We start from the raw sequence: 26,107 nt of genomic DNA on the forward strand, positions 1-26,107 counted from the left end.
ATACAGATAATTGTCAATAAGAATATCTCTAATAACATATATACAACGGATAACTGTCCGTGACGGAACATTTCCACAGTTGCTTTGTGTGACTTGTTCACCGGCCTGGTGAGAAGAGATGCTGCTGCCCAAAGCTGCTTACTCTGCCCGCAGTGCTGCAGGTAGTTATTTAGTTAGTTAGTTAGTTAGTTAGTTAGCATGGTAGCTTCTGTAACACGTACCGAAGTGTCTCCACAATGTGTCGCTTTGCCGTCGTCCCCGCAAATGAGACATGCACACTTTTCTTTCACTGTTGTAAAAAATAATTCTTCCTCCCAATCATTGTGAAAATAGTTAGTTTTCTTTCGCTTCTCTGCCATGTTTAGCAGTAAACACCTAGCGCCCCATCGTAGCTGCTCCCGCTAGCTTGTCTCATACATAAAACATTTTTGTTTTTAAAATTCTATATTCAATATTGTCATTTTAAAATAAAGAATAATTCAAGTGTTATTGCTAAAAAAAAAAACAACAGAAAAACAATTAAATACACATTTTAGTTGTAGCTCCATGGTGACTAGTGCTATTTAGAACATGCTCTGCGGGTGACCAAGCGCCCGCGGGTGACCTAGCGCCCGCGGGCACCGCGTTGGCTACCCCTGTTCTAATGTATAGTTTTAGTTTGTTGATGAGAAATGTGTTTATATGTTTTTTTAAATGTTCTTTATGTTTTTGTATTTTTTGTTAATCTGTCGAGGCGCTGTGTTGGTTCATGTATACTAATGCTGCTTTTCTGTCTAACATCTACGCTCTCAACAAACCATGCTGGTCGAATAAAAGCCAAATTAATGAATTAGATAAATTAACTATATTAATTATCCACAGAACTCTTTTATGGTATTTTGGTCATAGACCAATGTAAACACATACAAATAATGACTTTATACGGTGGATATGCCACTTTAGAGATACTGTTTGGTTCTAATCTTCTAAACACAGCAATTAACAAGTCGGCACCTATATGAGAGCAGGTCCTCTGGCAGAGGTCATCCTCCTTTAGCATTCATTCTTTTCTTGAGCTGCAGTTGCCTCCCACCACAGATTTATAACAAAAGCTCAGTGACATCTCCATGATATCACATGCCAAACTAATCAGCTCTCTCCACCCACATTCATTAGAGGCTTTGACCTAAATATAGGTGTGTGCTGTGTCTCCTAATGCACCAAGAGGGACCTTATAAAAGCAGTAAGGGTCAAAGCTGTTCACATTTTTCAGCTGGAACGCCTGCTGGTGAGGACATGCTCCTGTTCCATTGTTGTGTGGGTTTGATAGTTACTGACTTTAACAGGTAGGATTGTATCTGGTTTGTGATTCAGGTGTTTCTAGGTGGAGGACACATAATCAGACCTGTTGTAGCCCACAGAGGTAAGAGTTGATATTGATTATGAGGAATGATGTTAATTATTGTACAGTTATCATAACCACAATTCTAACGGTTAACCTTTCAGTACCCTCTGGAGTTTGAGGCAAAAATGAGTTTGGATGCTGAAATGAGTGTGTTTGGGGAGGCTGCCCCGTACCTGAGGAGACCCGAACGAGAGAGGATCGAATCCCAAAACAGGCCCTTTGATGCTAAAACTGCAGTGTATGTGGTGGATTCAAAGGAGTTGTTTGTTAAAGGTACTCTGCAAAGCAAAGACGGCAAGAAAGCGACCATTAAAACTAATGCAGGACAGGTATGTTAGCTGTGCACGAGGAAATCACCCACACGCCCTCCATGTTGTTCTGCTGATGAAGCGCACATCTCTCTTCACAGGTTGTGACAGTGAAGGATGACGAATTCTTCCCCATGAACCCGCCTAAGTTTGACAAGATCGAGGACATGGCCATGATGACCCACCTCAATGAGGCCGCTGTGTTGTATAACCTCAAAGAGCGTTACTCAGCGTGGATGATCTATGTGAGGAATGCAACATTTACTGTAGTTGATGATGGTTGTTGCTCAACAGACACCATGTAGACCAACATTAGAGTTTGTGATGTTGTATGATACCGAAAATGTCTTGCCTGACAAAGGCAATAAGCAATAGCTCCTTTTACGCAGTTTCATTGGCAAAGGTCTGCTGTGCCACGAGCGTAAAAATTACCATACTTTATTCGGAGACGCTTGTGACGGTAATGCTGTTGTGTTATGTCCACAGGTATTCAAGAATGAATATAAAATAAGGGATTATTTAGTGACTTGTTAGTCAGTAAAACATATTAATCTAATATATTGTTGAGCAAATTGAAAGAGGCTGATCTCAACATACATCAATCATTTTTTATTCATAATGACATTTGACATAATGCCTTGTATGGAGGAGAAAGTTATATTGCAAAAACAAAGTTTTGTCTGATTTTAACTTCTAAACATCTTTTGACTGTCAAATTCTTCCTTACCTAAATAAATGTTTTAGACGTACTCGGGGCTGTTCTGCGTCACTGTGAACCCTTACAAGTGGCTCCCAGTGTACAACCAAGAGGTGGTGGTGGCCTACAGGGGCAAGAAGCGCCAGGAGGCTCCACCGCACATCTTCTCCATCTCCGACAACGCCTATCAATTCATGCTTACAGGTAAACTGCAGAATGAAAAAACAATTATTGTTATATTGAGTTTTCTATAAGGTTAAGGTTCTGAAGCAATGCACGGTACCTTTCTAATGTGACTGTGGTGTTATTTGTTGTAGATAGAGAAAACCAGTCCATCCTCATCACGTAAGCTGCGTGTTGATGCTACAGCACATCTTTGAAGCTTTTTGTCAAAAGAGCAAATAAAACAGTTGTGGTTGGTTTCTCTTGTTGTGCAGTGGAGAATCTGGTGCAGGAAAGACTGTCAACACCAAACGAGTCATCCAGTACTTTGCAACAATCGCAGGGTCTGCGGACAGGAAAAAAGATGTTGCTGCCTCCGGAAAATTACATGTAATATTATAATGATTATATAGTCTTATGAATGGTCTACTAATAACCTTCTATTGCATTTATTTGTAACCAAATCACTTCATATCTGCATGTGTAATATCGTATTTTGTTTTTTTCTGTTGCTGTAGGGGAATCTGGAGGACCAGATCATCTCTGCTAACCCGCTGCTTGAGGCTTTTGGAAATGCCAAAACTCTCAGAAATGATAATTCCTCACGTTTTGTGAGTGAAAAGAAAGAAACTTAGTTAATACCAATTTCTGATGGTTCACCTTGTTTCTTACATTATTTATTGTTTTGTTTTTCAGGGCAAATTCATAAGAATCCTTTTTGGAACCACAGGAAAACTAGCTTCTGCTGATATTGAAACTTGTGAGTTAGAATACAATGGAGACGTAATCTTTTTGTAGTTGGAGTTTAGTTTAAGTCAATCTTGTTTCTTTTGATAGATTTGTTGGAAAAATCCAGAGTAACATTTCAGCTGTCTGCAGAGAGGAGTTACCATATTTTCTACCAGGTCATGTCCAACAAGAAGCCTGAGCTGATAGGTAACATCAGAGCACAATGTTACACTTAGACCAGGTGTCTTGTTTATTGATTTGACTTGCACATTATTTTTCCATGCAGAGACTCTTCTCATCTCCACCAACCCCTACGACTACCCATTTGTTAGCCAAGGGGAGATCAGCGTGGCCAGTATTGATGACAGTGAAGAACTCATGGCCACGGATGTAAGTTGTATTTACAACCTAGCTGCAAACATGCACTGAGACTGACATCTGTTGTGCTGTACTTTCAGAGCGCTATCGACACCCTAGGCTTCACTGAAGAGGAGAAGATTGGCATCTACAAGCTAACAGGAGCTGTGATGCATTATGGGAATATGAAGTTCAAGCAGAAGCAGAGAGAAGAGCAGGCAGAGCCAGATGGGTCAGAGGGTAACTGTTACTCACAGGATTCTACCTTAATCTTTGGATTTATTTTTTCTGTTTTGTTTCTCCTTGTTTCTGTTGTTCTACTTCTCATCTGACGTTTCTTCTCTTCTATCACACTCGGCTTTATAGTTTTCTTACTTTTGACTTTTTCTTCAATCAGTGGCTGACAAAGTAGCTTACCTTAAGGGCCTGAACTCTGCCGACCTGCTGAAAGCACTGTGTTATCCCAGAGTGAAGGTTGGGAATGAGTATGTGACCAAAGGACAGACTGTTCAGCAGGTGTGTTGTAATGAAATACTTTAAAGAAATCAATGACATCATCTGTATAAATAAAGGTTAAATAAATAATAAAATTCATAATGTAGTTCTAAATTTAGAAAGTATTTTACATGCAACAATGTGATATGCCCTCTTTCCTTTACTATTTATGTTATAGCAATTGAAAAACTCTATGTGTAATGGAGAAGCTCTCACTAGTACTGGCGAACCCGCACAGAGTTACCATCCAACTTTACCGAGAATTTTAGCCTCTTTCAGCTTATTGTTTTTGTTGTACGGCTTGAAAAGTCTGTTCACCCTAAAACTATAGCAGCAGGCAGCTGTTTTAATGTTAAAAGCTCAGATAAACCCTCATAACACTACCTGTCTACTACCAGATGGCTAACAGGCAAAGTTAGCAACCAGCTTGTGAAATAAGTTTTAACGTCTTGCAACTAAATAGCCCGGTATTTTTCTAAGAGGTGGATGGGAATCAAAAGAGAGCTAATAGGATAGATAATATTGGACTTACATTCATCAGATCAAACAAACAAAATATATTAATGTTAATATAGTGTTGCTCTGTGTCTGTGTTTGATAGCATGTTTAACATAATAACTTTATTAATAATATATCAGTTGTGGAATTCTTCTGCTCAAAAAAACAATATTTTAAATCATTTATGGGCCTTTTTTTCTTTGATGTGTTGGGAACTCACTGCCATGTGTCATTGTGCAGGTCTACAATTCGATTGGTGCTTTGGCCAAATCAGTCTATGAGAAGATGTTCCTGTGGATGGTCCTCCGCATTAATCAGATGCTTGACACCAAGCAACCCAGGCAGTTCTTTATCGGGGTCTTGGACATCGCTGGGTTTGAAATATTTGATGTAAGTTTGCATTAAGCATGGTGTCTTCTGTAACTTAATACTGAATAATTTCATCATGCTCTACAGTAAATTATTTGTTTTGCAGTATAATAGTCTGGAACAGCTGTGTATCAATTTCACCAATGAGAAACTACAACAGTTTTTCAACCATCACATGTTTGTGCTGGAGCAAGAAGAGTATAATAAGGAAGGCATTGAGTGGGAGTTCATTGACTTTGGAATGGATTTGGCTGCTTGTATCGAGCTCATTGAAAAGGTTGGTTTATTAAAATATTATATTGCACAAAGTTTTAGAAACAAATGCCTTGTGTTTTTTGTGTAAAGTACTTTTTAATTTCCTCAACAGCCAATGGGCATCTTTTCCATCCTTGAAGAAGAGTGCATGTTCCCCAAGGCATCAGACACCACCTTCAAAAACAAGCTGTATGACCAACATCTTGGAAAATCAAACAACTTTCAGAAACCCAAGCCCGTCAAAGGCAAGGCTGAGGCTCACTTCTCCCTGGTGCACTACGCTGGCACTGTGGACTACAGCATCACAGGCTGGTTGGATAAGAACAAGGACCCACTGAATGACACTGTAGTCCAGCTCTACCAGAAAGCCAGCCTCAAACTACTGGCTTTCCTCTATTCTACCTATTCTTCATCTGATGGTAAGAAGTGTTCTGAACATTTCTTTAATTTAAAGGTCTTACTGTTCAGCCTTATAAGGTAGATAAAAACATGTGTTCTTTTAGAGAACCCTGGTGGAGGAAGTGGTGGAACTGGGGCTATTGTAAAGAGAGCAGCAAAGAGGAAGGGCTCATCTTTCCAGACTGTGTCTGCCCTCTTCAGGGTAACTGTACAATAATATTAAATGTTATTAACTTTTGTAATTAATTTTGTTACAGTGGTTATAGCAACATATTAATACTGATAATCCTTCACAGGAGAACCTGGGGAAGCTAATGACAAATCTCAAGAGCACCCATCCTCACTTTGTTAGGTGTCTGATTCCAAATGATATAAGAAGTCCAGGTAATTCAGTTCATGTTACAAACACTCTTTATTAGAATATTTAATTAGTATCTCAAGCTACTCAATTGTAATGTGGCTATGGCTGAATTTTAGGGATTTTGGAACACCATCTAGTTATCCATCAGCTGCGATGTAACGGTGTGCTGGAAGGAATCAGGATCTGCAGGAAAGGCTACCCTAGTAGAATCCTGTATGGGGATTTCAAGCAAAGGTAAGAAGCATTAGAGTTGCTTTATGAGAAATACATAAAAAACTAACTTTTCTCTCTTTTTTCCTTGTAGGTACAAAGTACTGAATGCTAGTGTGATTCCTGAGGGGAAATTCATTGACAACAAGAAAGCTGCCGAGAAGCTCTTGGGGTCCATCGATGTGGATCACACACAGTATAAATTTGGGCATAGCAAGGTAATTTATTTTGAAGTCCTCAGTGTCAGTTTTTGTGAGATTATCTAACAACATCTATAACCCCCTTTGCAAAGTCAGAATAGGGTGGGCTGTGTCCATCAATTCTTGTACCTTTTCGGAATAGACCCTCTGACAATCACGCAATCCTCTGAAAATCCGAAAGTGTTCCCACTTATATGGTTCATTGGGTATCACAAGAGTATCTCAACATATGTCCATATTTGTATTTCCTGTAGGTATTCTTTAAAGCAGGGCTCTTGGGTCTACTGGAAGAGATGAGGGATGAAAAACTGGCCTCTCTCATCACCATCACTCAAGCCTTGTGTCGTGGCTTTCTCAGAAGGAAGGAGTTACAGAAAATGACGCAGAGGAGGTAATCAGAATTATGGTGTGGTGCCAGATCATCAGTCTAAATAAATTTCATGTTTGCTGCTTAGTTGCAAGTATTTCAATGGAAGATTTACTTATAACGCTGAAGAACTAAGAACAAGCTCTGTCTTTTCAGAGAATCTATTTACATTGTGCAGTACAACATTCGCTCTTTCATGAATGTAAAACACTGGCCATGGATGAAGCTCTACTTCAAGATCAAACCACTCTTGAGGAGTGCTGAGACTGAGAAGGAGATGGCCATCATGAAAGTAGAGTTTGCCAAGTGTAAGGAGGATTTAGCCAAAGCTGAGGCTAAGAGGAAGGAACTGGAAACCAAAATGGTCTCCCTGCTTCAGGAGAAGAATGACTTGTGTCTGCAGATTCACTCTGTGAGGATAGAAAACACACTTTTTTGCAGTAGATATATCTACTTAGGTAAGTAGGAAAGTAGAACTGCATGTTATATAAATGCAAATTGTGTTATTTATTTAATAGGAAAGTTTGAGTCTGGTAGATGCAAAAGAAAGATGTGACGGGCTGATTAAGAACAAGATTTGGTTGGAGTCCAAAACTAAAGAACTTGGCGAGAGACTGGAGGACGAGGAGGGGGTGAACGCTGAACTATCCACCAAGAAGAGGAAGCTGGAGGACGAGTGCTCTGAGCTCAAGAAAGACATTGATGATTTGGAGCTTACCCTGGCTAAAGTGGAGAAGGAAAAACATGACACTGAAAAAAAGGTGTGTTTGCTTGGTGGTTATCTGAACACCAAACTCAGCAGCTTTTACTAACATGTTAACTTTTTATACTTTCAGGTGAAGAATCTGACTGAAGAAATGTCATATCTTGATGATACCATCGGCAACTTATCTAAGGAAAGACTTGCTCTGCAAGAGGCTCACCGGCAGACAATGGATGACTTGCAAGCAGAAGAAGAAAAAGTCAACTGTCTGAGCAAAGCCAAGATCAAGTTGGAGCAACACGTTGATGATGTAAGCTATGGACACGACCTCTTGAAATCATAGCATGGATGACTTACTAATTTTACTGTCCATGTGATAGCTTGAGGGCTCTCTGGAACAAGAGAAGAAGATCCGGATGGAAGTTGAGAGGGCCAAAAGGAAGCTTGAAGGAGATCTGAAACTAACTCAAGAATCCATAATGGATTTAGAAAATAACAAGCAACAGCTGGAGGAGCACTTTAAAAAGTATGTACTGGTGCAGCAGGGTCTAAGCATAATGATAAGTACTTCACACATGCTCTAATCATAAGGTGTGGTTTTGCATGACAGGAAAGACTTTGAATTCTGTCAACTTGTGAGCAAAACTGAGAATGAGCTGAGTGTGGCTGTGCAATCTCAGAAGAGGATCAAGGAGCTTCAGGTACTTAACAAATTTGAAGGTTAACTGAAAATGAATGAATAATATCAGGTTTTTCTTGCTTTGACCAGGCCCGCATTGAAGAGCTGGAAGAGGAGGTTGAAGTGGAGCGTGTTGCCAGGGCTAAGGTGGAAAAGCAAAGGTCCGATCTCTCTAGGGAGCTCGAGGAGATCAGTGAGAGGCTGGAGGAGGCTGGAGGAGCCACCACCATTCAGATAGAGATGAACAAGAAGCGAGAGGTTGAGTTTCAGAAACTGAGACGAGACCTGGAAGAGTCTACCCTCCACCACGAGGCCACCACTGCAGTTTTAAGAAAGAAACATGCAGACAGTGTGGCTCAGTTGGGGGAGCAGATTGACAACCTACAGAGAGTCAAACAGAAGCTGGAGAAGGAAAAGAATGAGTTCAAGATGGAGATTGATGACCTGTCCAGCAACATAGAGCTGAATGGTCAAGGCAAAGGTAAGCTAGAGAATGGAAAGAATATGTATGTAATCAATACCAAATGGTAAATCAAGTTTTCATTAACTAATGTTCTCAATACAACAGATTAATTATGAGAAGCTGTGTCACTCTCTGGAAGACCAACTGAGTGAATACAAGACAAAACATGATGAGAACACTCGTCTGATCATGGAAATAAATGCTCAAAGTGCAAGACTTCAGAATGAAAATGGTATGGAGTCAATTATTAATTTTATAGACTTTTGGAGTCCATTTCTTTTCTCCCTTTTTTACCTTATTTTCTAAAACCCCTTGAACAGGGGTGTTCTCTCGTCTTCTCGAGGAGAAAGAAGTGATACTCTCTCAGATATTGAGGGCTAAGCTTGCCTTTACCCAGCAAGTTGAGGAACTGAAGAGGCACCGCGAGGAAGAAAACAAGGTTTGTTGCGTAGCTGTACTATGCAAACCTTTGCAAAAATGAACTCCAAAGTTAATTAAATTAACTGATTAGTAGATTAGAGAAGTGTGTGTGTGTGTGTGTGTGTGTGTGTGTGTGTGTGTGTGTGCGTGTGTGTGTGTGTGTGTGTGTGTGTTTGTGTGTGAAAGAAATGTAACAGCCATATCATTAATAGTTAAAACTATAAACCAGCACAAATAAATGACTATTACTAACATAAACCACCATGTTCTGAACATATAAATTACAAACTTAGGTACATAAAAAAGTCAATTTATGGTGATGTGATATATGGGCGTCTGTTCACACATGCTGGCTAGATGTGCTGTGCATCCAGCAACCAGGTCATCTAGCTCAGCTGGTCGGAGCTTAAAACGAGTCTAAATAGGTTAATGTTTGCAATGTCAGGGCATTTGCAGGGATACAGTGAATCAATCAATCAAATAAAATGGTATTTATGTACCTCAATATCACAAAGTAAAAAATTGCCACAACAGGCTTTACAGACTGTACAGTATACGACCCCCTCTGACTTTAGACCCTTGCAGTGCACAAGGATCCCTCTCCCAGGACTGGACAGACATGTAATAAATGTTGTGTGTAAAGATTAAACAACATAATAAAATGAGAATCCATGTGACAAAAATGATTATGTGATATTATATGAAAAATCCAGGAGGATGTCAGCTTCCAGGTGTTGGCAATTATAATAATGGATTGGATGCTGAGTTAGGTACATGAGTGCATACAGAAAGAGAAGGACAGATAGAGAGGGAGGAGGAGAGAGGAGCTTGGTGTAAGTCCCATGACTAGGGGTTTCAGCTCAAGGCAAGCCTGAGCCAGCCCTAACTATAAGCTTTATCAAAGAGGAAAGTCTTGCGCCTACCCTTAAATATGGAGAGGGTGTCTGCCTCCCAAACACAGTGAAAGTGGAACAGGGCTGTAAAGTGTGGTCCCCCTACTTCTGGTGCCCATGAGCTGGAGGCTAAGGTAACAGATGTGGCCTTTTTCACTAGGTTTCATTGTACTTAGAGAAAAAAAGGTCCTTCTACTGTGGCCACCAAGGGGGTTTAATTCACCAGTAGATGTTTAGCTTAGCATAAGAGCCTCAAAATAAATTCAGACTTTAACAAATGTTTCTCTATAAGGCTAAGAATGCCCTTGCCCATGCACTTCAATCTACCCGTCATGACTGTGATCTGCTGAGGGAGCAGTTTGAGGAGGAACAGGAGGCCAAGGCTGAGCTCCAGAGAGCAATGTCCAAGGCCAACGGTGAGGTGGCCCAGTGGAGAACTAAATATGAGACTGATGCCATCGAGCGCAATGATGTGCTAGAGGAAGCCAAGTGAGAGTTAATATTATTCACATAGATAAGAAATACATGCAAAAACATAGGAAATGGGATATTTGCAATGTAACAAAATGACATTGATGGCTTTTGACTTGACTGATTTTGTTTTGGTCAGGAAAAAGCTTACCCAACGTTTGCAGGAGGCTGAGGAGGCCGCTGAGGCTGTGAATTCCAAGTGCTCGTCTTTGGAGAAGACGAAGCAAAGGCTGCAAGGAGAGGTGGAGGACCTCATGGCTGATGTGGAAAGAGCAAATGCTCAAGCAGCTGGCCTGGATAAAAAGCAAAGAAGCTTTGATAAGGTAACAGAGACACCCTGCAAGTGAATTGTTCAAATCACAACTAGCCACAGATGCTAACATTGTCAGTTCTACTTGTCGCGATTGTTGCTTTATACAGGCTAACATACTAGTGACTCTACCCATACCCAGTTAAGAAAAGCTTTTACATTTGCTGCTTTAATCTGTAATGTGGTAGCTCATAAAAACCTATTTTCACATGGGGTAACCATTTCTTGCAGCAACAGAAGTGATGCGTGTGATCACCTACAAAGATACAGCATCTAGCACAATAAGATGACATAAAAATCTTAAAAATCAGACAAACCAACCTTATCAAACCCAATGTGTTGTGACATCCTTAGATTCTGTCTGAGTGGAAGCAGAAGTACGAAGAGAGTCAGACTGAGCTGGATGGATCACAGAAAGAGTCTCGCTCCCTCAGCACTGAGCTCTTCAAAATGAAGAACACTTATGAGGAAGCTACAGAGCACCTAGAGGCCCTCAAAGGAGAGAATAAAAACCTACAACGTACGTTTATTACTGTAAAATGAGATTCCTTTCTTAAAAGGACATTTTATGTAAAGCATGTTTGACAATGAATCAGACGATTTTGAAAAAGCACTAATGGACGATTTTATATGAATGTTAGGTAACACTTTACAATAAGGTACACACAATGTGAGTAGTTACTGGTGAATAAATTAAGAATTAATGAGGAACTAACTGCTAGTAAACCACTAGTTAATGAGTAACTCCTAATCACATTTTATAGAGTAGCTAATGATTAGTTAGTGAATCGATCATACTGATCACTTTAACCAGTTGCTGAAAGTAGCTAACGAGTGTGCCATGTCGCTTTCTTCCCATCTCTATTGAGAATTGCACATGAAGTTGTGCATACTCCCAATAGTGGACATGATAATTATAATTATTTTATGTTTGGTTGTGTTACATATTTAGAGGAAATCTCTGATTTGACTGAACAACTTGAAGAGAATGGCAAAGCTCTCCATGAGCTAGAAAAGATTAAGAAACAAACTGAGACTGAGAAGACAGAGATCCAGACGGCTTTGGAAGAAGCTGAGGTAACTTCCCATTATATAAAGAAATGATATACTATACTTATATATACATACATACATGCCATTTTTGGCCACATTCACCATATGTAATCATATTTGTATTTGTACTCGAGGCTTCTCTGGAACATGAGGAATCCAAGATTCTGCGTATCCAGCTGGAACTAGCTCAAGTCAAAGGAGAGGTTGATCGCAGGCTTGCGGAGAAGGACGAGGAGATCGAGCAGATGAAACACAATCACCACTGTATTGTTGAAATGATGCAGTCCGCCTTAGATGCTGAGACACGCAGCAAGAACGAAGCCATGAGACTCAGGAAGAAGATGGAGACTGACCTCAATGAGATGGAGATACAGCTGAGCCATGCCAACCGACAGGCAGCTGAAGCCCAGAAGCAGCTGAGGAACATGCAAGCCCACCTCAAAGTAATATTGTTCAGCTTCAACACAAGGTTATTATCTTTTAGAAGCCATTTTGGGTAAATCAACTTTTACCTGCCGGTGTCTCTGCAGGAACAAACCCTTCACCTGGATGAGGCCCTGAGGAGCCAGGAGGACCTGAAGGAGCAGATGGCCATTATGGAGCGCAGGAGCAGCCTGCTGCAGGCGGAGGTGGAGGAGCTCAGTGCTGCTGTGGAACAGTCGGAAAGAAGCCGCAAATTAGCTGAGCAGGATCTGGCTGATGCCTGTGAGAGAGTAGGGCTACTGCACTCTCAGGTCAGCAGCATTATTATAATGTATTAGTAAGAGCCATACAGTAACAATAGAGTACATTTTGAATTTGAATTGTGAATTTGTCAGGTCCCCAGAAACACCCACCTCATAATAAATGCTAATGATACATTACTTTTGTGAAGTATAAACATAGGCCATCTTGTATTTACAGTTTCTTAATTGTCCTTTGGCTATAGAACACCAGTCTCCTCAACTCCAAGAGGAAGCTGGATGCAGACGTCAGCCAGCTGCAGGGCGAGGTGGAGGATACAATCCGAGAGGCTCGTAATGCGGAGGAAAAAGCCAAGAAGGCGATCACTGATGTAAATATTATGCACTTTTCCTCTAAATTATACCTAGAACATAAAGCTTTATATAGTGCGATTAATAATTGTAAAAACAATGATAATTATAAATCAGCCTGGTTGTCTCGATACTTGTTGTTGTTGTTAGGTGCAGCTTGATAATGTGCATTAATTTGGTATTTGTAATAAAATATTGTAAATCTTAAAACTCGCTGTGTGTTGTAGGCAGCCATGGTGGCAGAGGAGCTGAAGAAAGAGCAGGACACCAGCAGCCACCTGGAGAGGATGAAGAAGAACCTGGAGGTCTCTGTGAAGGATCTCCAGCACCGTCTGGATGAAGCTGAGAACCTGGCTTTAAAAGGGGGCAAGAAGAAGTACCAGAAACTGGAAGCTCGGGTATCACACCTATGTCCATATGAGAGTAACATGGCATTATGGAGAAGAACACATTCAGCTGATGTTGGGTTTGTGGGGTTTGGACTTTCTTTTGTAGGTGCGTGAACTGGAGGGTGAGGTGGAGAGTGAACAGAGAAGAGCTGCTGATACCATCAAGGGAATCCGTAAGTATGAGAGGCGATTGAAGGAGCTCACTTACCAGACTGAAGAGGACAAGAAGACCATTTTGAGACTGCAGGACCTGGTAGACAAGCTGCAACTCAAAGTCAAGACATACAAACGACACAATGAAGAAGCTGTAAGATCTTTTTTGACTGCAAGAAAACAAAAACTATTTTGTATTCATTTTATGACTATAGCTTACTATGTGTTGTTGTTTTTTTGCTATAGGAGGAACAGGCCAATATTCATCTTGCTAAGCTAAGGAAGGTGCAGCATGAGCTGGAGGAGGCACAGGAGCGGGCAGACATTGCTGAGTCCCAGGTCAACAAGATGAGAACCAAGAGCAGAGAGTTTGGAAAGGTAACATTTGAAAGATTTATAGAGTTTGTTTTGGTTTATTTGAAATCTTATTGGCTTAGTAAAGTAACTTAAAACATGGTAAATATCTTAGATGGTCATTTATCATTAATAACGAGAAACTAAATCAAAGAAACACATATGTCATCATATAGGTAAAAACAACCAACCAAATGAATCACAATGCATCAACAACAACAACTCTTTCCTTCCATGTATACAAAGTACTTTTGGATGTAATGCTTTTTTCTTGTCACTCGTCCTTATTTTACCCATGGGATCAAGAATTCATTGCATGTACTATTGTGCCGTAAAAGGGATACTTTTTAATTTTTACAAAAAGGACAAAGAAATCTGCAGGTATCCTGTTGTAAATGGCACGCAGTAAGGATCCCTTAAGGATTAATGAAGACACTGAAATAAATGGATCTGATTTGAAAATGTAATATGCAATAAAATACCGGTTTCAGAAAGGTCACACAGGTGACACAGGTGCTTACTGTATGTAGTTGACCATTGGAATTTTACTCTAAGAAAGTAGGTTGTTTTATTATATTAAAACACTTTTATATTTCCTTTCCTTTCCTTCCTTCCTTTCCTTTCCTTTCCTTTCCTTTCCTTCCTTCCTTTCCTTTCCTTTCCTGTCCTGCCCTGTCCCCTGTCGTGTCCTCTCCTTTCCTGTCATGTCCTCTCCTGTCCTGCTCTGTCCTCTCCTGTCCTGTTTTCCCTTCCCTTCCCAGGCTGCTGAATCTGAGTAGACCTTGCAGTGATGACACAGAAGACATCTTCTATACAAGTTCTTAGTACAAGTAGAGACTCATCAGAGTTGTTAGTTGTTGTGAGATTGTAGCAGAATAAAGTGGTGTGAAGCATAAGCTTTGTCTTGTTTTTTCTCAACATCTAATGGCATTATTGTATTTCAGTAGATATACTGTACAGCCATGTTTATGAATATCAACATGAATGAAAGGATACTGAAGTTTATCCTAGTTCTTGATGTATTGGCAACTTAGAAGTGTTGTAATGCTTATTAACCATAGAGAGAAGTCACTGCAGCAGATCATCAGTCTGAAAGAAGGAGTTTGCGTTTATTTCCGAAGTCCATGTCTGTGAACAGTTTTCATCTAATTTGAGCATCTGTTTGCAGAGATCAGTGCAGATCCCAACAGTATTTCTGCTAACATTTACATTCTGAGTTAAAACAGCTGCCCGTTTCACTGTCACTCATCTACATACAATACCTAATACTAGCATGAGGGCAGTGGATCAACCATGAATAGACCAATGGAATCATAGGACCATATGGAGCAATCAGAGTTGCTGCAGGATATTCATTTAAGATGAAGCATGTTTAGCTACGTCATTCCATCCCTGAAGCTGTTTGTTTAGCGCATCAAACCTCTACTCTTTAGTTTCTCTGTCAGTGTCTCAAAGTTGTCATCTTTACAAAAAATGTAAAGTCTAAAGTGTAATACTCTCCAGCATGTCTTTCATATTTACCAGTTACCCAGTTTTAATGAGTTTTCTGTCAAGGATCAAATGGGGGAAGTTAAAGAAAGAAGACTGTTGTGGAGTTTAGGGAGGAGTTGGGACAGGCACTTGGTGGTAGAGAAGAGTTGCCGGATGGCTGGGCAACTACTGCGGAAGTAGTGAGAGAGACAGCTAGGAAGGTACTTGGTGTGTAATCTGTACAGAGAAAGGAAGACAAGGAGACTTGGTGGAGAAATGAGGAAGTACAGGAAAGTATACAGAGCAAGAGGTTGGCAAAGAAGAAGCGGGATGTCAGAGAGATGAAGAAAGTTGACAGGAGTACAAGGAGATAGAGCATAGGGCAAAGAGAGAGGTGGCGAAGGCTAAGGAAAAGGCATATGACAAGTTGTATGAGAGGTTGGACACTAAGGATGGAGAAAAGGACTTGTACTGGTTGGCTAGACAGAGTGACCGAGCTGGTACTGGTACCAAGAATAATGGAAATATCATTGCACATGTGCACAGCGCAGCGCACACAGGGAAATTTAGGCTTGGAATTTATCCATCATTATATTAGGAGACGTGAAGAGCTGTAGTAACTACAGAGGTATTAAGTTGACCAGCCACAGCATGAAGTTATGGGAAAGAGTAGTGGAAGCTAGGTTATGAGGTGAGGTGTTAATCAGCAAACAGCAGTATGCTTTTATGCCAGGATAGTGCGCTACAGATGCGATGTTTGCTTTGAGAATGTTGATAGAGAAGTATAGAGAAGGTCTGAAGGAGGTACATTGTGTCTCTGTGGACTTAGAGATAACATATGAAAGGGTGCCAAGAGGGGAAGTGTGGTATTGTGGGAGGCAGTATGATTTGTACAAGGGTAGTGATTGGGTAGGAGTGACATATGGGTTCAAGGTGGAGATGGGACTACATCAAGGAACGGCTCTGAGCCCTTTGTTGTTCACAATGGTGATGGACAGGTTGACAAACGAGATCAGACAGGAGTCTCCGTAGACTATGATGTTTGCGGATGACATTGTGACCTGAAGTGAGAGTAGGGAGAAGGTTGAGGAGAGTTGGAGGTATGAAGAGTAATGAAAGTCAGCCGGAGGAAAACAGAACACATATGCATGAATAAGAGGGAGGACAACAGAATGATGAGGATGCAAGGAATAGAGTTGGCAAAGGTAGATGAGTTTAAATACTTGGGGTCAACTTTTCAAAGAGCCGGGGTGTGTGGAGGAGAGGTGAAGAAGAGAGTGCAGGCAGGGTGGAGTGGATGGAGAAGAACTTCAGGAGACTTTATGACATAAGGGTACCGGCAAGAGTGAAAGGGAAGGTTTACAGGATGGTGTTGAGACCAGCAATGTTGTATCATTTGGAGGACAGGATGTGGAGCTGAAGGTGGCAGAGATGAAGATGCGAAGATTTGACCAGTGTTGCTGTCGTGCAGTACAAAACTACATTTTTAACACAGATCAGTACAACAGAAGTGACAACCCACTCGGCAGCACAGCACAGTCTGGTTGGAAGCCAGGGAAAAGGAGGGAAGCCGGCCTTGTAAGGTACCATTTTAAAGTAGGTACAGTCTCCAGTCCAATCACCATCCTCCATCTGTAACTCAACATTCTGAAAAACACAGAGCAAGGTCAACAGCACCACCCTCTGGCAGGGAGGAAAAACAGCAAATAACCACACAAATACAAAATATCCATTATGACTCTGGGTCATAACAATGATGCATTGCTGTAGATTAAACTACCTAATAGTATATAAAGGAGTTCAAATTAGCACAAGCACCTGCTGCAGTAAAATGCTATTAATCCAGAAACATAAAATATCATAGTAAAACACTGACAGGGAACATTTTTACTGCATGGTAAGTACTGTTGACACTTAAAATAAAATGTACTGATAATACTTATTTACATACATACATACATATTTTTACTTAATTTTAACCCCAAATCCACACCGGGGAGTTGCAAAGTCACACAATTGCCACGCAATCTCTATGTAAAGCATTATAATGGATGGTTTGATTCTGCTGCAAAGTGCGACCAAACAAAACTTTTTGCAGCGGGGTAACCACAGCTAATCAGTAGGGGAGAGTGGGGTAAGATGATCCAATTTTTACTTAAGTTGCCCTCAAGGCAAGGGAAAATAGATTGAGTTCAATGAAAAACATTTACCCATATTTCAGGGTGTCTACAATCAGATTCAATTCTAAGAATGCATCTTTGACAAACGGCCTGGAAAATATGACCATGAGAAAAAAAGTGTTCCAGTGGTTCAACTTGCCCCAGCATAGGGGTAAGATGTTTCAAGTCAGAGGGTAAGTTGAACCATCTTGGGGTAAATTAAACATCTGACTTTTAAATTTAAATCTGATCATAATTTAAAAAAGTAATAGCCTCTTTTAAAATAGTAATTTAATTATACAAATGTTCCTCTTCCAAATAGCCTTATTTATTTTCTTAAACCTAACCTAAACAAGATAAACATAAAGTTACAATACAAAGGTGGTCAAATGCACACCCTCCTTCTATTTCCAGTTGTTAGGGACAGGGGTGTCGTTTCTTTCTGCCAATTCTAATTCCAGCTCACAGCATTTCTTTGGAGTAAGGCCATGGAACTGATCAGCTAGCTTTTTGATGTGGCCTGCAAGATCCTTCTCTACCTCCTCTGTGAAGACCCTCTTTGCTTCTGCTGTTCCTGTTTAGTCAACAGTTTTTACTCCCTTGACCTCCTTCTTTTTTATGAACCCCCACAGAGTTGACCTGTCAATATTTCTGTCTTTTGCCACTAATCAGATGGATTTTCTACCCTTGACATCACTGGTTGCTCTCTCCATCTCTTCAAGGGGTGTTGAGCCCCAGTTGGTTTTCCTCTTGTAGATTCTTGGCATGATAGCTTTTCTAAAAATGTTTAACATATGTAAGGATGTATGATAGACCTAACCAGTTATGAAATACAACAGTGAAATACAATGTAATGCTTCAGAGACATAACTTAGCTTCAGTACATTGTGGTAGGATAGGTTCAACCACTGGGTCAATTTACCCCAAAGCATTTGGCTCACTTTGCCCCATAGACACAATTTTGGAAAAAACTGCCTAGTTTAACCGTTCAAGCTAATCTTTAGCCCTAATGATTCACATGGTTGTATATGTTGGCGAATCACCAATCTATATAATAAACATTTTTAGCTCTGGATAAATTTGCTTTGACATAACAGTCATTATAGCTGACATGCCAAAAATGTACTTTGACATGCAAAAAAGTTGTTTCAGACAACCAGGTATCTCTATCTGCAAGCATTATACACACCCTCAGAGCGTATATGTGGAAGACTCCTGTGACGCATAATGAGTGCACGGGCAGTGTGCACGCAGGCCGACATACCATGATGTACACAGGTAGTTTGACAGGCAGTTCGGGCCAACTGGAAGGATTTGGAGGGACTTATCAGTCCTGCAACACCAACAATACAATACAGATACCAGATTCATTTCTTTTTTTGTCAGAGCATTTCATTTATTGATTGATGTCCTGATGTAAAGAGTTTTCAACAAGTGTAACAAAAACATTTCTAAAACACATTACCCATCATAGCTTTAATTAAGAAAAACAGGGCAAATATGTTGTACTTAAGTGAATTCATTACACTAGTACCCTCTGTAAAAACCCAGTACTTACTAATCACTTACAGTAAAAATAATTGATCTGTTCCTCTAAAATACTTAGGTACCCAGTATATACAAAAACACCTGCGCAGTAAAAAAATAATAATCTAGTTTTCTATGAAATACCCTGCAGGTAAAATTAAAGTATAATAATGATAATAAGTATAACTTATTTCTTCTTTGCTCTAAAATTCCCAATTGTTACTCCCTTGTTCCACTGTCCCCACATTTAAGTACTCGTAGGAACTGGTGAGTATTTAATATTTACTGATTTATACGACGATATTACACCCCAAGAGTCGGGTAATTACACCATAAGTCACAGGTTGTTAAAAAAAATCAGTTTTCATGTTGTTCTTGTTTGTTTGGTCATTATACTTTATATAATATAAAAAGGAATGTTTTATAAGCAGTTTGGGTTTCTGTAAAAGGTCTAAATCAAGGTTTACCAACCTGGGGGTTGGGACAGAAAAAAACATCTGTGCTACAAAAAACTACATATAAGTTTGAAATAAAATAAAGCAAAGCTACAAAAAAAATCAATCTTTGGTTGATCTGGTTAACACCTGTAGAGCACACTGTCATTAGGCGAAGCAACTAGACATTGCTTTGTTTTCGTCAGACAAAAAGGTTGTGAATCACTTAATAGTGTTTTCCATTATTAGAAGAGAAATTCTACAAGAATACTTGTTTCAAACATCAAATTAATCAACATTCTACTCTCCTCGATATATGACAATATTCTTATCGGTCTCATAAATCCTGATCTCGTAGAGCAGGCTGGGCGGGACCACCTTCACCATGTTATCCCAGATGTAAACAGCCACGTTCTCAGTTGTGCTGAATGGACAGAGAGACACAAAGTAGCGATCAGTGTAATGTGCATACACTTTGTAGGAACTGTTGTGAAAGCAGCTGACAAGGAAACTCACCTGACAACCTTGGCAAAGTATGGGACGTCCTTATCCAAGTTTTTATGGTCCAGTGGAATCATGATGACTTCCTGCAGGACAGAATCACTCATTTAATCAGTCAATAAAAAATTGCAAAATAACACTTGCGGAAGCCCTTTTCAGCGCATAGTTTTGGTTTTAAGGCTTAAACCTTACAGTTTGGATTCATCTCTCATCAACAGAAACAACTTTAAATGTTTTCTAATGTTGCTTTATGTCTGTCAGATGTCTAAACTGTCAATTGTATATGGTGATAATACTGTATGTCCAACGGGTGTGTTGTGCCCAACTTTTGTGAAGTTCTGTGCCCAAAATGCGGCTTTAATATTAAGTGTTAATTGAGTGGATAAAAGAGGAGGCAATAGCCAGTGTTGTATAAACCTGGAAATAAATCTAGAAAAGCTAATACGCTGTATACTTATGTATGCATGTAAAGAATTGTCCCAGTGTCACAGCACTGATGTAGAAAGCAACACGGCTGATGTAGATATTAATAGCACAGTAATGCTGTTATATGGGGCAGTACATGTTCTATTTTCTAGGCACTAGATTAGGTGGAGAGCACATTAATACATCCAAACAATAAGTCTGCAGCAAACAGCAGGTACATATGCTTCCTTTCAATCCCCCTCAAATGATCATACTAAACGTTTTTTGTGCTCCCAGGAGGACTCATGACAACATACATGCTTGCACTCTCGTAAAGGGGAATGAATGTAAAGCTCATGTTGAGTTTAACAGCGTGTTTACAGCTTGCAGTATGCCAGTGTATTCACTCATATGCCAAAATATGGACTCTGCAATTTACAGTATAAATCTGAGGTGATGAATCTCAAGCCAAGCGACCACACATTAAATCATGTTAAGTATTAAAACCACTTTGTGAATGAAATATGTAGCTTTTAGCCAGAACAATTTATTATTAATAATAATAATAATAATAATAATAATAATAATAATAATAATATACAGTATACATTTGACACATCCTGCAAAAGGTATGTAAGGCAAGGAACCAAAAGTATAGTTGTAACAGAGAAGCAAATACTGATCAATGCAGCAACCTCGAGCAGTTACAGAATACTCATTTAATACTTTTCTAGACATGGCAATAACTCACTGGTATTTAGGAAACAGGTTGTACTTCATAGTATACATATAATACGGTGGGCAGAGAGATAGTATAGGTCCTGTTGGCGCATGGTGTGTATTTCGGACCCGTGTGTGTGCGTGTAAAAATATAATATACAAAAGTAATATAATAAAGTATTCCTTCTTCTCTTGTCTTACCTCAATGCACCTCTTCAAGTCTGTCAAGTTCATGACCATGCCAGTGAGAAAATCAATCTGTGGACGTTCACAGGATGAAGGCCACACACATGTTTGGTCACTTACATTATACATCCTACAGATCTCATCATTTTCTATTCCTTCTGATTGTTTTCCATGTTAGTTAGGAATTTAAGTGTTCTGTTATATTTTTGTCAAATACAAATAAATGGAGTGCATGACTTCTGGTCGGGAAAACCAAATTCTACTTTTTTAATTAAATTACATTACATTACATTACATTACAGGTCATTTAGCAGACGCTCTTATCCAGAGCGACTTACATTGAACTAAGTACAGGGACAGTCTCCCTGGAAGCAACTCAGGGTTAAGTACCTTGCTCAGGGGTACAATGGTGGCAGCCTGGTATTTTGTTCGGAAGGCGTACCACTAGACCACTAGGCCATCACCACCCATTAATTATTCCCTTTTATATCTGATACAAAACCTAAAATATTTCTTACAGATGATCATGAATGGTAAACTGCACTTCAGGTCACTAAACCCCAAATTCAGAGAAAAAAGGATAAAAAGGATCGCTAGCTGGTGAAGAGAGATGAAGCTTAAAATATGTTTTAAAACATGTCTCAAAGAGTAAAAACAACAGTTATCTAAGTGTCGGATGGACACTCACCTTTCCACGCACTGTGACCTCCACTGTGGACAGAAATGAGAACATTGATTGAAAGAGCAACTAATTAGTGTTTCACACTTGTAATGTGTTACATAACAGGTACATGAAAGAGTGTGACTGACCTTTGTAGTTGTGACCATGACCATTGGGATTGTTGCACTTTCCATAAATTCTTTTATTCTCCTCATCACTCAAGTGAACACTAGAAAAAAGTAACATTTATCAAAATCTGCCACACAGATAGTGATTTTGATTCCTATCATGTTTGTGATTTATGATTGTATAATTCAAACAAGGACAATAAGCAAAGTGTACTGCCTTCAGATGCACCTCGTACACTCAAATTTCAGAGTTTAGAAGTTGTAAAGTTGTAGAAGTGTAATAATCATGTAGAAAAAGGAGTAGAAATTAAATGATTAGTCAATAAATCAAGGAAGTTTGTTAACAGAAAATGTATCTGTAACTATTTTGGTAATCAATTAACTGTTTGAATCAGTTTCAATCTCCAACTGTTCTCTAGTTCCAGATTCTCAAATTTGTGGATTTGCTGCTTCTCTGTTTTATATAAACTCAACTTAAATACATAAAGAAACTATTTATTTATTTTTCTTACTACTTCGCCGACAGCACCTGAAGGCAGCACCAGCGCTTGTAGAGTGAGTCGTATCTTTGGACTCAAATGAACTACAAATCCCAAGTGTCTGAAGCTTTTATTCATGCTAAATGTACAGTAGTAAACACAGAGGGCTATCGGTAACATGTATACCGCTTTATTGGCACTGTAGGTTAGATAAACTGATTCATGTCGGGAACCGCCGCTCGTACCGCGAGTATCTGTCGTGATTCCAATATGTCTGTTTTTGCAACGCATACACAAAACTGCTGCCTCATATTATAATATGTACAACCCTACACATTGTGCCACTGCTCCTTGCTTCCATCGGCATAAACCAATATCAACATTGCCGCTAGGTTTAGGAAGTAGAGGCTGTATCTCTCTAATGGGTCTGTCTCATAACAAAAAGCAAATGATGAAGGCTACTACCTGTGGAGGCGGTGACAGGCGCTGAAGCTCTGGGCCCGAGTGATGTATCCGATACGCTCCGCCGCGCTGTCGCTCACAGAGAACCCAGCCATGGTCAGCAGGCTACACGAGAGGGAATAATCTGATGAGAGCCCGGACTGAGCAGGATGAAATGGTCTACTGCTGCCGAAACTCCAGCCCCCTTGACACACGCTGCCTAGTCATTGGCTCAAATCAAGGCGTAAATACATCTCACATGTCCCAGATGCGTATCAAACCCCTCCGGCCGAATGGGTTTTTAAGTAACAGTAAACTGGATACAATGCATGCCATTAAAAGTTAGAGTAGTTTAGATTTCTACTAGAGGAAAACACATTTTTCTAATTATTAGAAAACATAACTCGAGCAAAGGCCAGAAATGTAATAACATTTGTATTTATGGTTATAATTAATTTTCATCAATTTGCAACATTTTCCGTTATCTCTGTATTACACGTCAGTTGATTCATAAAACCTATTATTTATGAAGTAAAACCATATTTCCCCACTGCATGTATGCATAATTAGTGACTTTAGTCAAAACAATAAAATATCTTTCTTGTAAAATGTACATGGCCGAAATAAAGGATGGTTCCATTCAGTGTTCAGTGTAAACAGCATTATAATGTAGCTGCTACAGTAGTGGTAAAACTAGTGTTAGCAATTTGTGAAAGAAGCACTCAGATCCCTTTCTTAAATGTAAAACTACTCTATTACAAGTAAAGGTAAACACAAGTAGGCTATACGTAGCAACATGTACTCTTTAGTAAAGTAAAAGTGAATGATTCGATATTATATTTTTGGATTATTATTATTATTATTATTATTATTATTATTATTATTATTATTAATAATGATGCATGAATGTGAAACTTGCTGCTGGTTGGTTTAATCTAGAAAAATGTTACATATTCTTCTGAGATTATCATGAGTGTCGTATCTTAAACTGGAAATCATTTATAAATGTCAGATAAATGTAGTAGAGCAAAAAGTCCAATACTCCATCTGGAAGGCAGTAAAATTTAAGTATAAGTAATCAGTAATAGGTAATAAATCCAGGTACCTTTACATTTGTTTTGAGTAAATGTACTACTTACAAAGGGCTTTTCTGACAGCATTTTGACTTGAAAAAAGAAAGCACTGATATAATGGTGTCTTGTTCACACCTTGCGGTCACATGCTGGTTGTTCAGGTCATATGACAGCTTGAGAATCACCAAAGCCAATTTTGCCAGATCTCATGAGGATCACAAGTACTAAAACAGTCGAGACATTTGGAGTAATTTACCAAGGATGATGAGGATGATGATGAGGAGGAGGATGATGATGATGATGAAGAACATTATTATTATTAATATTATTATTATTATTTGTTGCTAATGAGTCGCGTAGCATTTATTCATATTTATTGAAACCGATGTATCCTTGGAAATGGACCCTTATGGCAGAAGTCCTTGTATCTGTTTAAAAGAGAAACAACTTTGGGGTCAGTTTACTTAAATAACAAATAAATAAATAATTAAGACGCCCCTGTAAGGGTTCCCGCTGTCCGTTAAACTTGTATTGTTGTTTGTACTTCCTGTTTTATTTTGTGTTACTTATCTCTCCTCTCGTTTCAGTGTCTCCACTTCCTGCCCCATGTGTTTCCCATTAGTTCGTTAGTGATTCCACCTGTGTCTCGTTACCCCGCCCACTTCGTGGTGTATATAGTCTGTGTGTTTTGTTCCCCTCGTAGCCAGTTCGTCTTTGTACCTTCGTGCCAGTAGAGTGTCCAGCGGTGTCCAGCGGTGTCCAGCGGTGTCCAGCGGTGTCCAGCGGTGTCCAGCGGTGTCCAGCGGTGTCCAGCGGTGTCCAGCGGTGTCCAGCGGTGTCCAGCGGTGTCCAGCGGTGTCCAGCTTCTGCCTTTGCCTGTTTTGCTTGCTATCTGACTGCAAGTAGACTGTTTTGCCGACACTAAGATCTGAGTTGTGCGTTTGAGTCCCATTCCCTGTGTTCTGGTCGTACCTTTACAGCCCCAAGTCGTACAATATCAAACTATGCAAAGCCAGGTAAAGTTATTTTAAACTTTATTTACCACTGAAAGGCTTCTTTGACAACTTGACCAAAGCTGTTGGCAACATAGTGTGGAACAAAAATATGTTGCATTCATATAAATCAACATTGCTTGTATCCTTAGTTATTATGCTGTAGCAGAGGTTCAAAGCAATGATACTGCACAAAACTCTACGTGTGTGCATGCGTGCAACCTTAGATGGCTGATTAAATTCTACGTATACTCCCAGATTGTGGTCAACTTTAGCATGGTTGGTTGGTTAATAAGACGAAAGCAAATGTCTCTGCAAGACTGTAGTTCACTACTTATTGCTGCAATGTACAGAAGTTCATAACATGTCTGGAGACAAACACTCCGAAGATAAGAGTGGTCATGAAAAAGAAGACAAACAAGGACGCAAAACAAAGTAAAAGGGAACAGTGCAAATTGCAGCTCATAACAAAGGAGTTCAAAGAAATGCAAACTAATGCAGTTTGACCCAAGTTTGAAAATCTAGGGAGATTTGGCCAAAATAATAAAGTTTAATTGGAAATTGACTTTTTGTTTCAAGAGATCCAGTTGAAATCATAACATCCCTACCTTGGAATAAGGCTTTAGTTTGGGGAGTAGCCAAAATGTGTTTCAAAGTCATCTCATCAGGCCAGGCGTTTTAATAAATGTAATAAAAAGCTGTTGATCTGTCAGGTTCATATAAAGTAGGAGGAGAATAAAGACAGTAATTACGTTTAACTGTTTAATTTGTGCACATACATTTTTGTGAGACTACATGAACAAATGGTGTGATAGTTTTACCCACACAACAATGCCTTTGATACATTTTAAGCTTCATAAGAATGGAAAACTGTAAAACTTGCTGCACATCGAGCCTTTGCATTATTCACATTCAGAAGACAAATACATTGTATTTATATGCACATTTAAATCCAGATGTCGTGTCATATGGATGATCTGACATAAGATGTTATATTTTACATGGTAAATAAAACACAGATCTGTGAAAACTGCATTTGTATATTAAGAGGTTTACTGTAAGTAAAAATACAAAAAGTAACCGCAATTTGCCCAATAAACGGACAAGCCACACACTGGCTCTAGAGAGTGCCTTTCCCCTTTTTATGTTGCTTGAAGGCCACCATAGGCTCACTGACACGCTTGGAAAGAGATGATTTTTCGATGTTTTGCATGATGT

At 39.5% G+C, this 26,107-nt stretch overlaps 2 protein-coding genes across 2 annotated transcripts; one reads left to right on the top strand and one right to left on the bottom strand.

Annotated features, from left to right (window-relative positions):
• Positions 1–1,509: 1,509 nt before the first annotated feature.
• LOC115024373 (myosin heavy chain, fast skeletal muscle) lies at positions 1,510–14,605 on the top strand. Its single transcript, XM_075074156.1, is given in 39 exon segments — positions 1,510–1,713; positions 1,794–1,937; positions 2,437–2,593; positions 2,707–2,734; positions 2,827–2,941; positions 3,070–3,162; positions 3,248–3,311; positions 3,389–3,487; positions 3,567–3,670; positions 3,739–3,877; positions 4,035–4,153; positions 4,871–5,020; positions 5,106–5,276; positions 5,367–5,673; positions 5,758–5,855; positions 5,950–6,037; positions 6,131–6,248; positions 6,319–6,442; positions 6,679–6,815; positions 6,948–7,203; positions 7,310–7,552; positions 7,628–7,804; positions 7,875–8,020; positions 8,105–8,195; positions 8,264–8,638; positions 8,640–8,654; positions 8,742–8,868; positions 8,957–9,075; positions 10,242–10,438; positions 10,560–10,743; positions 11,085–11,250; positions 11,683–11,807; positions 11,918–12,226; positions 12,314–12,517; positions 12,712–12,837; positions 13,045–13,215; positions 13,313–13,513; positions 13,606–13,737; positions 14,475–14,605. Coding segments are annotated over 39 exon segments (5,841 nt in total). The 3' UTR covers positions 14,493–14,605.
• Positions 14,606–18,703: 4,098 nt separating this feature from the next.
• On the bottom strand, positions 18,704–23,021 carry pts (6-pyruvoyltetrahydropterin synthase). The gene is made up of 6 exons (XM_029455916.1): positions 22,849–23,021; positions 21,926–22,005; positions 21,804–21,826; positions 21,131–21,187; positions 19,820–19,890; positions 18,704–19,727 (listed from the first exon to the last, which is right to left on the bottom strand). Exons 1-6 carry the CDS (start codon positions 22,938–22,940, stop codon positions 19,604–19,606), a joined length of 447 nt encoding a protein of 148 aa, XP_029311776.1. The 5' UTR covers positions 22,941–23,021; the 3' UTR covers positions 18,704–19,603.
• Between the last annotated feature and the right edge of the window lie 3,086 nt (positions 23,022–26,107).

The sequence above is a fragment of the Cottoperca gobio genome, chromosome 19, assembly GCF_900634415.1.
Source record: "Cottoperca gobio chromosome 19, fCotGob3.1, whole genome shotgun sequence".
Lineage (NCBI taxonomy): Eukaryota > Metazoa > Chordata > Actinopteri > Perciformes > Bovichtidae > Cottoperca > Cottoperca gobio.

Coding starts and splice junctions, on each gene's coding strand:
- pts (XM_029455916.1), bottom strand. CDS start 22,940: ATGGCTGGGTTCTCTGTGAGCGACAGCGCGGCGGAGCGTATCGGATAC. Junction 21,188..21,803: donor AGGTCACAGTGCGTGGAAAG/GTGAGTGTCCAT, acceptor GAACGTCCACAG/ATTGATTTTCTCACTGGCAT. Junction 19,728..19,819: donor TACTTTGCCAAGGTTGTCAG/GTGAGTTTCCTT, acceptor CTGTCCATTCAG/CACAACTGAGAACGTGGCTG.